At 38.8% G+C, this 12218-nt stretch overlaps 1 protein-coding gene across 8 annotated transcripts in view; it reads left to right on the top strand.

Moving 5' to 3' along the window:
• The window catches only part of L3MBTL3 (L3MBTL histone methyl-lysine binding protein 3), a 111286-nt gene that overhangs the window by 34537 nt on the left and 64531 nt on the right, over window positions 1-12218 (top strand). For all 8 annotated transcript variants that reach the window (XM_059177582.1, XM_059177575.1, XM_059177577.1 and 5 more), the window contains 6 exons: window positions 230-314; window positions 1813-1904; window positions 3566-3670; window positions 5399-5534; window positions 7452-7543; window positions 10050-10201. In XM_059177582.1, the coding sequence (XP_059033565.1) occupies window positions 230-314; window positions 1813-1904; window positions 3566-3670; window positions 5399-5534; window positions 7452-7543; window positions 10050-10201 (662 nt within the window). The remainder of the gene's footprint in view (window positions 1-229; window positions 315-1812; window positions 1905-3565; window positions 3671-5398; window positions 5535-7451; window positions 7544-10049; window positions 10202-12218) is intronic.

The following is a 12218-nucleotide window of genomic DNA, read 5'->3' as shown; positions in this document are numbered from 1 at the left end:
TCTGAGTTGTTGCAGAGTGTGATTCTTGGAAACGTTCTTATTTTGTAATGACCTCAGGCCAAAAGCAACACAGTTCTCAAATGACCTGTATTCATTCTTTCTTTAAAAGTTACGAAGTGAATTGAAGAAAAAGTACAAAAAATAATAATGCTCTCTGACAGCTCTCTAACTTTTCATTGGTGCCAATTTCATGAGCTTTTAAAATCATAATTTTCCTTTCTTGCTGTAGGAGAACAAGCAAGATGGAAGAATCCTGAGGGGTTCACAGAGAGCCCGAAGGAAAAGACGGGGTGATTCAGCTGTACTGAAGCAAGGTAAGTTGATGAAAGAAAGATTTTACTTGTGGCTTTATGAAGTGGAAAATAATTCACACAGGTAGACATTTTCATCTTAATTGGAATGTACACTATGGTAGTGAAGGTATTGTTTTGTTTTTTAAATTTTGTCAATAAAAATCAGTTTTGAAGAAGTAGATAAGGAAAAAAATGGAAATTAGTAACTTCTGAGTAGTGTCCATTCAAACTTGAAAACAGCTTCAGATATTTTTCCACCAAATAGTTTTTTTTTCTACTTTTGCACATTGATTAAAACCTTTGTTCTTGTTCATTTCTTAAGACTTCAAGTTTTCAGTGTTTCCTCTCAAACCACAACCTCCTGATGGGGAGCCTTTTTTTTTTTTCAGTCATTGCTCCTCAGGCAACACTTTATTTTCACGACGAATCCAGTCCTTAGACCCTTTCCTTTTACACTTGACTGGGTGACCTGACCTCCTTATTCATCATGGCCCTGAGCTCATTTCCACAGACTCCCACTAGATTTTGTCTCACCTTTCTGATGCGTCCCATCTGTCCGCCAGCCCTTCATGTCAGGTCTGCCCACTGAAGGCAGCCCCACCGCCAACCTGGCCATTCCTGTTGTCCCTGCAAACTGGGGCGGGAGGCCAGTGTGTCTCTTCACCGCGTGGATACATTCCTTGCCCATTCCTCTTTCAGTTCCTCAGACACGGCTTCAAGTGTTTCTGCCTGCCTCAGGCACACAGCCTAACTCATATTCCGGGGGGAGATGACCTTCTGTTTTACATCACTGAGATGATAGGGGGTAAACTCCTCACTCTGCTCTCGGCCTCACCAGTGTTTTAACCTTTCTCTTTCCTGTCTTCAGAGCCCCAGCTCTTCTGGGACCTTGTTCCTTCAGTCATTTATTTTTCCCCCCTTAGGTGTTCAGAATTTCTTTTTTTCTTTTCATGGGCTCCATCTTAGCGTGCTCAAATCTCGCCCCCCCCGAATACCTTTTGCTATTATATTCTTCCTTTCGTTTCTATTGTTTATTAAATAAATCCACAATAAAATGGATATTGGCTGGTGGCATACTTTTATCAGTTATAGATTCTTTTGCAGCTCAAAGTCTGGCCCTTGCTGAATTGACCATCCCCTCCCTTCCCAAATTAGCGGCCATTTCCTAAGCACTCCTTGCTCTGGCCTCTTCTTAGTCCTCAGCTTCTTGATCTCAGGAAACATTTTTGGATCATCTTGTTTCATGATACTCTTCTGTCTTGGTTCCCTGTGTTGTCTCCATCATTGATTCTAAATTCTTCTCCTCTCTCTTCTGCCATCATAACTGCTTATACACCACAGTTTACTCCTTACCTTTGTTTCTTTGGAAGAGGGGCCAGGAGGAGACTGGGAAATACCAGTCATGGAAGTAAAAGAAGATCCCAGCATAGTAGTAATTTGGAAAGTGAGACTTCACAAGATACATCTCTGACTTCTTACATCTGGGAACCCTAGCCTATTAGTCTCACTTGCTTTTCAGGTTTGCCTCCTAAAGGAAAGAAAGCCTGGTGCTGGGCATCCTACCTGGAGGAGGAAAAAGCTGTGGCAGTGCCCGCGAAGCTCTTCAAGGAGGTACAGGCCCTTCTAGAAAGCATTGTCTGCATTGTCTGTAAGGGCATTGTCTACAAGGGCAAAGGGTCTGGAATTCTGATCTGGAATTAGGATTGATGTCTCCATTGTTTTTGTAGGAAATGTGACTTGGGATAATTTCTCAAACATACTGCATTTCATGAGTGTATTTATGTGGAGGGTATAGTGCAAGGGCAGCTAACGTTAATATAGGCTGACCACGCCCCCATGCCCCATGCACAGACACACGTCGGGACACACTTGCTCTTTTCTCTTGACATTTACCAGGCTCCCACTCAGTAATTTTAAGAGGGATACCTCTACTACTACCGAAAAGCTCATACATGAAGAAAATCTGGCATGAAATTTCATGTCGACATTACGGCATTGGGAGAAGTGAAAATGGGTTACTGAGGTTTATGTAATACCACAACAAAAATCTAAAAGCAGGTTATTGTATTCTGTTAACTGTAATAAAAACATTTTGTCGTGAGTGACTTAAGCTCAGTTAGAAGTATAGCTACCAGGTGTGGTTCTGAGTAGCAGCTGCCACCACTGGGCTAAACCTGGGGTCAGGAAGCCTTTTCTGTAAAAGGGCCAGATGATATATATTTCAGACTTTGTAGGGCATCTGGGCTCAGTTACTGCAACTCAGTTCTGTTATTGTAATAAAAGCAGCCTTAGACAATATATAAAGGAAGGGCTATGGCTATATTCTTGTGAAACTTTATTTATAAAAACAGGTTGTGGGCTGGATTAGACCCATAGAGTGTAGTCCACTGAACCTTGCTTTAAATTATTTATATTTAATCATGGTGTATAATAAATCCTCCACTGATACCTTGTTAGCTATGCATTCACATAGGCAGTTTTAAAAACATGATGAATAGTAAATGTTACGATGATTACATCTACATTAAGAATATTTAAATGTAATTGTAATTACATATGGACTTGTTCTATATAATTATTTTCTGTAAATTTGATTCTTTGTAGAATAGATTTTTTTTACATTAAAAAAAGTTTAAGTACACCTCATTACTTGAATCGGTGAAACAGCCTTGTAATTGACACTGTAAGAGCACTAGAAACGCCAAGTAATTCTTAAAAATCCAAAAGAAAAGGACCACCAAATAATTCAGTGGAAAATTATCAAAGACTATAAAAAGGTCAAGTAATGAGGTGTATATATGTCACATATTAACATATATCTTAATACTGTGTCCTCTAATAGAGAGCAACTTATGGAAAAAAATAAGATTAATATATTAATTAACTAATAATTGATATAAAAGAATGATGAAAAAAAACGATGAAGGGAATCATGATGGAATGATGGAATCCTTCCAAACTAAGTTAAAAAAAAAAAAAAAAAAAAAGAACATCTCACCCAGTGTGTGTGGCATGTTATTATTTGGTTGAAGATGGGGAGGACAGGATCTGTATATCTACTGCTTATTGGCACATACAATTTTCTGGGAAGGGGATGGAAGAACTGGTAGCAGTAATCACTTATTACGGGGAGAGGCAAATCTGGGACCTAGAGGACAGGGCTCTGAAGGACTTAGCTGTTTCATTAGTCTCTATTTAAGAGTGGTGATTAGTCACATTTTAATTGGGCTCTTCGGACAAAATACTAAAACCAGTGTCATTTTGCATTTTAGTATCAATCCTTTCCATATAACAAAAATGGGTTTAAAGTTGGCATGAAATTAGAAGGTGTGGATCCTGAACATCAGTCTGTGTACTGTGTCCTCACTGTGGCTGAGGTAAGCCTTGCCTTGTCTTTACTTTTGCAATAAGATGGTGATTATGGGGTTTTAATAACGGGAAAAGGTTCCATTTGGAGTGCTGATACCAGGCATCATACTTCTTGTTTTGTGTATTAACTCACTGAATCTTTATAAGAATCCTATGCAGTTCATGTGTTTTCATTCCTGTTCTGTAGATAAAGGAACTGAGGCTCAGAGAGCTTAAGTGATGTTTACAAGGCCACACAGCTTCAAAATAGTAGAAGCAGGATTTGACCCCAGGTCCTTCTGACTCCATCGCTTTGGTCATACTTGGTTCTTTAACATAGGAACCAGACCAACGGGGGGTGGAGGGCTGGTCCTACCAATAGCTGCATTGGGAGAAAGCAGTCCTTGTCTGCCTTTGGCTCAGGTCATGATCCCAGAGTCATGGAATGGAGTCCTGCATCCAGGCTCCCTGTTCAGTGGGGAGTCTGCTTCTCCCTCTGCCCTTCTCCCCTAACTTGTTCTTTCTCTATCTCAAATAAATAAATAAAATCTTCAAAAAAAAAAGAGAGAAAATGAACTAGACCAACAGATATTTATATATCTTTTAGTATTTCAAGGTACCTCTGTGAAATTTTTTGAGAAAAATTGTTCTAGTCTATTTATATATTTATTTTAGTCTAGTATATTATAGTAGTATATTATACACATAATACACTAGTATACTAGTATATTATGGAGAGCATTTCTTAGAATTTATTGCCACTTGGATTTTAACTGTATGTTCCAAAGGACTTTCCATGGCAGTAGATAAGCATCTCCCTTGTTATTCGAGAATGGTTAGTGGTCCCAGCTTCTCCGCTCTTGCCTCAAGCTTCTTGACCGGCTTCTGCAGAGCAGGTGCTCCTGTTTAGAGGTCCACTGTGTTGTGTGCTCCCACCTGAACACATCTGCTGTGCTAGAGGCCAAGGGATTGAGAGGCTGGACTTCTATCTGAGAGCCCAATGCAGAGAGTGACGCAGCTGAGGCCTCCTCAACCCCTGTGAAATTTTAACTCAGAACTTCCCCAAGAGCAACTCTCTAGACAGTTGCGTGGCCTCAGCATTCAGCACGCGTTACATAAAGTGAGTTCTTACCGGCGTTCCAGGGAACCTGTCTCTGCTAAGTATGAGTTGAGGAAGGCTTTTCTGGCTTTCTCCCAATGCAGCTATTGGTAGAGAGGAGAAGCTGTAGACCTCCCTCTGTGTACCAGCCTTGGCCGGCGCTCACAGTCTGCAGCGCTCTGCAAAGGCCGAGAGCCAGCATTCAGGCAGCGGACAGTGGGGCGTCACCCTGGGACTCTGCTGGGGCTGTGTGCCCTGTGAGGGGCTGGCTCTGTCCCTGCTGGCCCTCCTTGCTGATGCATGCTGGTACAATATAAAGAACGAAGAGAGGGCATGGATATGTGGGAAAATCAGTCTTCGCGTAGTATCTTTGCACTTCTAATATAACTGGGAAGAATGCCAAAGCACGGCAGCTCAGTTCCTTCCAGAGAAGGCCCTTGCCTTTAGATTTTGTCATTTAGTGCACTTGCTTTTATGGCTGGTCATAAGGGCACTTTGATGAACATAGACTATGTCACACTGATTGTCCATGTTTATTTGTGTACCAAAATCAATAGATTTTGTTTTATTTTGTAAACAAGTTTTGTACAGAGATATTCTGGGTATTTTGGATTTCTTTCTGTTTTTCTAGTCAGTGAGCCTGCCTTACCTATTTCAGGTTTGTGGATACCGAATAAAATTGCACTTTGACGGCTACTCTGATTGCTACGATTTCTGGGTAAATGCAGATGCTCTGGATATTCACCCAGTGGGGTGGTGTGAGAAGACTGGCCATAAACTCCATCCTCCCAAAGGTATTGTCCCTTTTTTGTTTCATATTTTAAATGCTGTAAAATCTTCTTTCCTTATACCGTGATTTGGAATTTTTAAGAATTCAGACTTTATTATGATTCAGGTAGACCCTAATTTCAAGCTTATTGTTTATGAAGAAAAATATGTTCATTAAAGTGAAAGAAGTGTAGAAAGTAGAATCCTTTTTAATGATAAACTATGTTCATGTACTTATAAATGTTATAAAATAACAATGAACATTGAACTATGTTCATGTACTTATAAATGTTATAAAATAACATTGGATTGATACTTAATTTTGAATTCAAATTTCAGTGACAGATTTCTTTCATACACACACCCGTCCTTCCCCACCCTCCCCCTCCCCCCACACACAGCTGACTCTTGAATAACGAGGTGGTTAGGGCCACCATCTCCCAGCACAGTTGAAAATCCATGTGTAACTTTTGACTCGCTAAAAACGTAATTACTAATAGCCTGCTGTTGACCAGAAACTTTACTGGTAATATAAATAGTCAAATTAACACAAGTTTTGTATGTTACATAGATTATATACTATCTTTTTACCATAAAGTAAGCTAGAGAAAAGGAAACGTTATTAAGAAAATCATAAGGAAGAGAAGATTTGAGTAAGTGGACCCATACTGTGCAAACCTGTATTATTCAGGGTCGAGTATTTAGATCCTTGAAAAAACACGTTTGAAAATTTAGTTCTAACCTGTTGACATGAATAAGTTTACTTACTCATATTTCATTATATAGAAAATCTCTAGACATTATGCAGTGAATTCACGAATCTTAATATTTTAGGAGATAGGGAGGGAGAATGTAGCCCTAAATGCTGGTTTGAGTGGAGGTTGAATTAATAGCAATTACTTTTTTGTTCCTGAGTTCTCTATACTACAGTCTGCCAGTGATTCTGCCTGTTTCATTTTTACCTAAAGATCCAAGAATAACAGATAACCATCTTTTTCCAGTCCATCTCTAGTGTATTTCATAATATCTTGTTTCTTTCCTTTTCAACTGTTTCATTCAGTATTGCTTACTTGGTGTCAAAGATCCAGGAGACCAGTGTGGTATTTTTGGCCTGTTTCAGGGCTCTCGTTTTTTCATGGGCTAGCCATCCTTTGGTTTTTAAGTGAAAAATTAATGGCAGAATGGTATTTTCAGATGACTGAAGGATTAAACAAAAACACGTGAGAAAAAGAGAATCTGCAAGCCTTTATATAAATTGACCTCCTATATGTGGGGAGTTATTCGCTGTTCTTTTCGTGCTGCCTTCTGGACTTTAATGGAGGTAGAAGAGAGCACATGAGCCAATAAAATAAAATGCTCAATTTCCTTTTTAAAGGAAATGTTGGCTTCAACAACATTAAATGTGAAATTGTGAGCATGAAGGCAAGGACATTTCCATTATTATAATTTGCCAACATCCTTTCTTCATAAATCTTGAATTGTCATTCTTGTGGTGATAGACTAAGAAGATTTTATCTGTTTTATTACTGTTTTCTCCAGTTTCCAACTTGTTCCTGCAAGTGAGTTTCCCAAAATAGAACAGGTGAGGGGAAAATAAAGATTTTGACTCCCCCGCTCACTTGTTGACTGTGGAGCAGTTATACTTAAATACTGATAGAAATAGCCTGGTAATAAGCAGACCAGAGTACAATACATATTTATTACCTTTTATTTATATCCTTTATCATTCATTCAGAGTTGGAAAAATAATACAATTTGTTGGAAATAAATACAGCCTGTGTAAGACAATCCATAGTTATGAATTATGAGTTAAATTTTGTCTTTTTAAAAAAATCGATTGTTCGATTTCAGCACGTTGGAGGTATAGCTAAAAGTGGGAATGGAAAATTAGGTATGAAACATTTTTACATTTTGCTCAGTCTGTGTATATGTGCTTATCCAAGGTTATAAAGAAGAAGAATTTAATTGGCAGACCTATCTTAAGACATGCAGAGCTCAAGCTGCTCCCAAGTCATTGTTTGAAAATCAGAATATAGTAAGTACATCCAAAATACTTTTCCTTTCAAGGGAAGTGACTTTTGATGTTTCACAGGATAAACTAAAAGTGATACCAAGAGACTATAGTAAATTTTATTGTTTTGGTAAATAAAGCACTCTTAGTTAAACTTTAAAATTAGCTTAAAATTATCATGAATACATATTTTATAGCCAAATCATGGTTACTGTGTTTTATTGAAGGGTGGAAGGCAACACAGGAAGGAAACCCTGGTGAATTTACAGTAAAAGTACATAAAAAATTAAATTGGGATATTTTATTGCTAGTGTCCATGCTTGGAGTGCTGTTCACATGGGATTCGTGCAGTGAAATGAGGGTAGCCCTGTTGGGATTTGCATGCTTAGGGACAGTGATTCACCTTCCTTCTAGCGAGTAGCTTCCTCTTGCCATGTAACAGAAGCAAAGTCTGGATGTGTATGTATTTCCCATATTTTTGACTTGTGTTCCCACTTTCCACGCTGCGTTCCCTGTTGCATCTCTGAGGAAACCCAACATGTTACACTCCTCTTCCTTGGCCCCGTTCTGATCTAACTGGAATTAACAGAGAGCAGGCAGGTGGAAAGCCAGAATACCATCTAACAGTTAAGAGCTCAGTTGGAGTACATGCATGGCCTCTATCTGTTGACAAATGTGCTCGTGGATTCTGAGACCTCGAATTACGATGTACTGGCCCTTCTGCCCCATCTCCCAAGCCCAGGAGCACTGGATTGGGGGCAGACCTACACCCCGCAGGGACAGAACAAGCCTGTAGAGGGGTGGAAATTCCATGCCCTGTAGACCAGTTTGCTTTTGTGAGTGGGACCACTTCCTTCTTCCAGATTCACCAGTCAGGTAACAGTGAGTGAGAACGTAGAGAGAGACAATAATATTTCAGTAATGGGGTTCCCTCCAAATGGAAATGAATATTAGGACGGGGTAGAAACTTTCTCACCCGATCCAAATACCTTCTGTTTGTGAAATGGTTTTAACCAGTTGTTCCAGGCATTGGTCTGATGGCTAAACAAGTCTCTGATCGAATTGAACATAGGCCAGGTTGAATTAGAGAACTGAAGAGGGCTGTGTGTGTGCGTGTGTGTGCGTGCATGTGTTTAGGTAACTAATAGAGCTAATGAGCCAGATCATTTTTTTTAAAAATCTCTTAATTGAGAGGAGAGCTTAATTACTGAAATGTAAATACCATGTTGTCAGTAGGTATTCTCTGTCAAGACAAGGGAGGGAGGTCAGTTAGGTGGAAAATTCAGCAGCCTGCTCCAAGATTCCTAATCCCTGTCTGGTTCTCTGAGGATGCGTTCAGTCGGGGATTTGATTAACTGCCTTGAACCGTCATCTTAAATTCTGTGCAGTGCTGGCATACAGCTTAATCTTGAGCAATGGGTTTGATCTCCAAGATGCAGTTAACTTTCCTATCCCTAAATTCTTCTACCTCAGAATATGCAAATATTTGTGGTCAGAGCCCTGGTAAATAATTTCAGGACTTAAACGTATCGTCAGGGTATCTGTGTACCATTAATTCATGCTCCTTCTATTCATCTAGGACATATGCTAGCATTTTCAGATACATGTTATCTACACTTCTGTAATGAGAGCTGGATAGTTACAGTAAAATGAGAGATAACAGTTGTTTTGCTTAAAGTAAGTAGAATAGTTCTCTGTGATTAAGTCTGGGCAGAGGATTTTTTTAAGAAGGGCAGAAATGACTTGGGGTGTTATGATTGGCATTACTGATATCCCAGTACATCTCTCCAAGTTAGGATAATTTTCCTCACACAAGATCCTAAGGAATGTTTATATTTTAGTGCACCTCAGGCACTAAATCTTATTGAGCTGTTATTGTCTTGGTTCCATATCCCAGATGGCTGATCATGTTTGTTGTTCGTTACATTAAAAATCCTTTTGAATGGCCATGTGTGTTCAGCCGTTTTGCTGCTTTTGTGAATAATATCTGTAGTGTTAAGTAAAAGTTGTAATAACTTGCAGCTTTTCATGTCTGAAGATGACCTACTTTCAGTAGAGTACTCTTCAGAGAGATCGCTTCAGAAATGGGAGTGAACTTGGACTGACTCATACACATTTTTAACTTGATTAAGTGCATATTTTGTGTGAAATAATTTTCATGATTAAGTCTGTAATCAAGAACAAGAAAAACAAAAAGGGAACTGTATGGTGAATTAAACTTGCCTAACTAGTGGAATTGTCTATCTAGGGTCCCAGAACACATACTGAAATTGATTAAACTCTGTGAGGTTATGAGTATTTTGGTCTGGAGGTCCAGATATCCGCCTAGTGACTTGGGTGTACCAACAGGACATTGTTTTATCATTGCTGCTTGTTGGAAAGCGACCCTGCTTGAAAACCAGTACATGCTCTTTAAATAGTGTGAAGGCGGCTGACGAACGCCAAGGCCTTCAGCGGGGAGGTGTAGAGAGGGTACAGATCTCGCTGTTAAGTGTCTGCTTATCTCTAATTAAATCTGTGTGTTTCGTAGACAGTGATCCCATCAGGTTTTCGAGTTGGAATGAAGCTCGAAGCTGTAGACAAAAAGAATCCTGCATTCATCTGTGTTGCTACGGTAACAGATATGGTGGACAATCGTTTCCTGGTACATTTTGACAACTGGGACGAGAGCTATGACTATTGGTGAGACCCTTTTCCGTTGCTGTGTGCTGTCTCTGATGGGTGTGTTCAAGGCCACCAGGTGCATGGAAACAATACTAATGCAAAGCTCATGACTAAAAAAAATAGCAGTGCTTTGTCCCATTCTTTGCCATTTCAGATTTTTAATTTTGTACCTATTTCATATGGCACGTATTTCTAGATAGTATCCTTCAATTCAACTTCATGACTTGTATTTTCACTCATTCCTACTGTGGAAGTGTGGTTTACCCCCCATCCAACACATGTTCATGTGGGAGTGCCCAGAGATGCATGCTTCCCCCTTATCCTGGGTGTCCTCTGTCATTTTCTGAGAAAATAATTTTCCTTCATATTTTTATTCTCAGTAACTAATTCAACCATTTTTAATTGCCAAATACAAATATATTAATTGAGGAATATTCTTAATCCTTAGAGTTTTGGGACATACTACATAAAGTAGTAGGAGCAACATATTAGAAAATCATATACCTGTAATTCTAATAAAGCCATTATATTTTGATTAAGCAGTTGAAATAGTGATTTCTATACCTAATTCAAGTTTATTGATCATTACAATTCAGTTTCCTCGTGAAGGTCATTTCTGAAGTACTTAATTCCTTCCTAGAACACTGGCAATGAGAACATATCTTTATAAAATACGGCCAGTGTTACAGTATCAATTGAATACTAATTTATATAGGTGTTGCTGTGTTTCCTGACCTGACTTTTCAGTATGCATACATTTAAAAATTCAGCTGAGTTGTCAATCATTTCCATTACTCCTCAAATTGGATTCTTAGAGACCAGTTTTACTTACAATGTTTTAAAAAGGAGAGGCATTGAATCCATTTGCTATTCATACTTTTTAAACGCTCTGTTATACATTATATGTGTTTTTTACAGAATTTCTTTTAAGGGTAGACAAGCAGTTCCATTATTACACCATACAGAGTCTTGTACTTCTGAATATTTTCGATGTGTTTTTCCCCAGCTTTTTTCTGCAAAGCATAATTTTCCCCATAGCTTATCTTTTCATTCTGTTTGCAATAAAAAATTTTTGAAATATAGACCATTTTAAGCCTATACAAAAGTAGAATAATAGTGACCTGTCTGCAGCCACTTTGCAGCATCAAAAATTATCAACTTAAGATTCACTCTTGTTTTCTCTGTATTCCTTCTGCTGAAATCCCAACTTCAGGATTCTTTTTTTTTTCTTTTTTTAAAGATTTTATTTATTTATTTGACAGAGGTTACAAGTAGGCAGAGAGGCAGAGAGAGAGAGAGAGAGGGGAAGGGAAGCAGGCCCCCTGCTGAGCAGAGAGCCCGATGCGGGGCTCGATACCCAGATCCTGGGATCACGACCTGAGCTGAAGGTAGAGGCTCTAACCCACTGGGCCACCCAGGCGCCCCTCAGGATTATTTTGAAGCAAATTTCATATAGCATAGCATTTCATTAGTGTATATTTCAGTGTGTGTCTTTTTTTTCTCCAGATTCATTGTTATAAATGCCATTTTGCTATTGACATACTTAAACATTCTTCCCAATTATCTTAGTTTTGTGGTTTTTTGTGTGTTTTTTTTTCCTTTTTTTTAGACTTGGTGGTTTTAAATCCAAATGAGGTGTACTCTTCATGATTGTTTTGATGTTTCTCCTGATCTCTTTCTTTATAGATTCCTATTCCTCTCCTTCTCTACCCCTTGTAACTTTTATTGAAGAAACGGAGGTGCTTGTCCTGTTGAGTCTCCCACAGTCTGGACTTGTTGATTGAATTCTCATATTGCTTACCATGTTCATCTGTTCCTCATATTTCTTACTAATTTGTGGTTTCTGTTTCATTCAAAATTATCTGTACCTAACTTGAGTGAGGGAATTGATGAGAAAACATTTAAATTAAATTAAATTTAAATTAAATTGAGTAACACCATAAATCTGTTCTGAGGTCAAGTGTGTTTCTCCCTTGCTGTGTTTGATGTGCTCTGATGGTGACAGTAGCAGAGTGATGACCAGATCCATTAATAA

This window comes from Mustela lutreola, chromosome 6 (genome assembly GCF_030435805.1).
Source record: "Mustela lutreola isolate mMusLut2 chromosome 6, mMusLut2.pri, whole genome shotgun sequence".
Taxonomy (NCBI): domain Eukaryota; kingdom Metazoa; phylum Chordata; class Mammalia; order Carnivora; family Mustelidae; genus Mustela; species Mustela lutreola.
The sequence above is the reverse complement of the archived record's forward strand: the minus strand, read 5'-3'. Positions and strand labels throughout refer to the sequence as shown.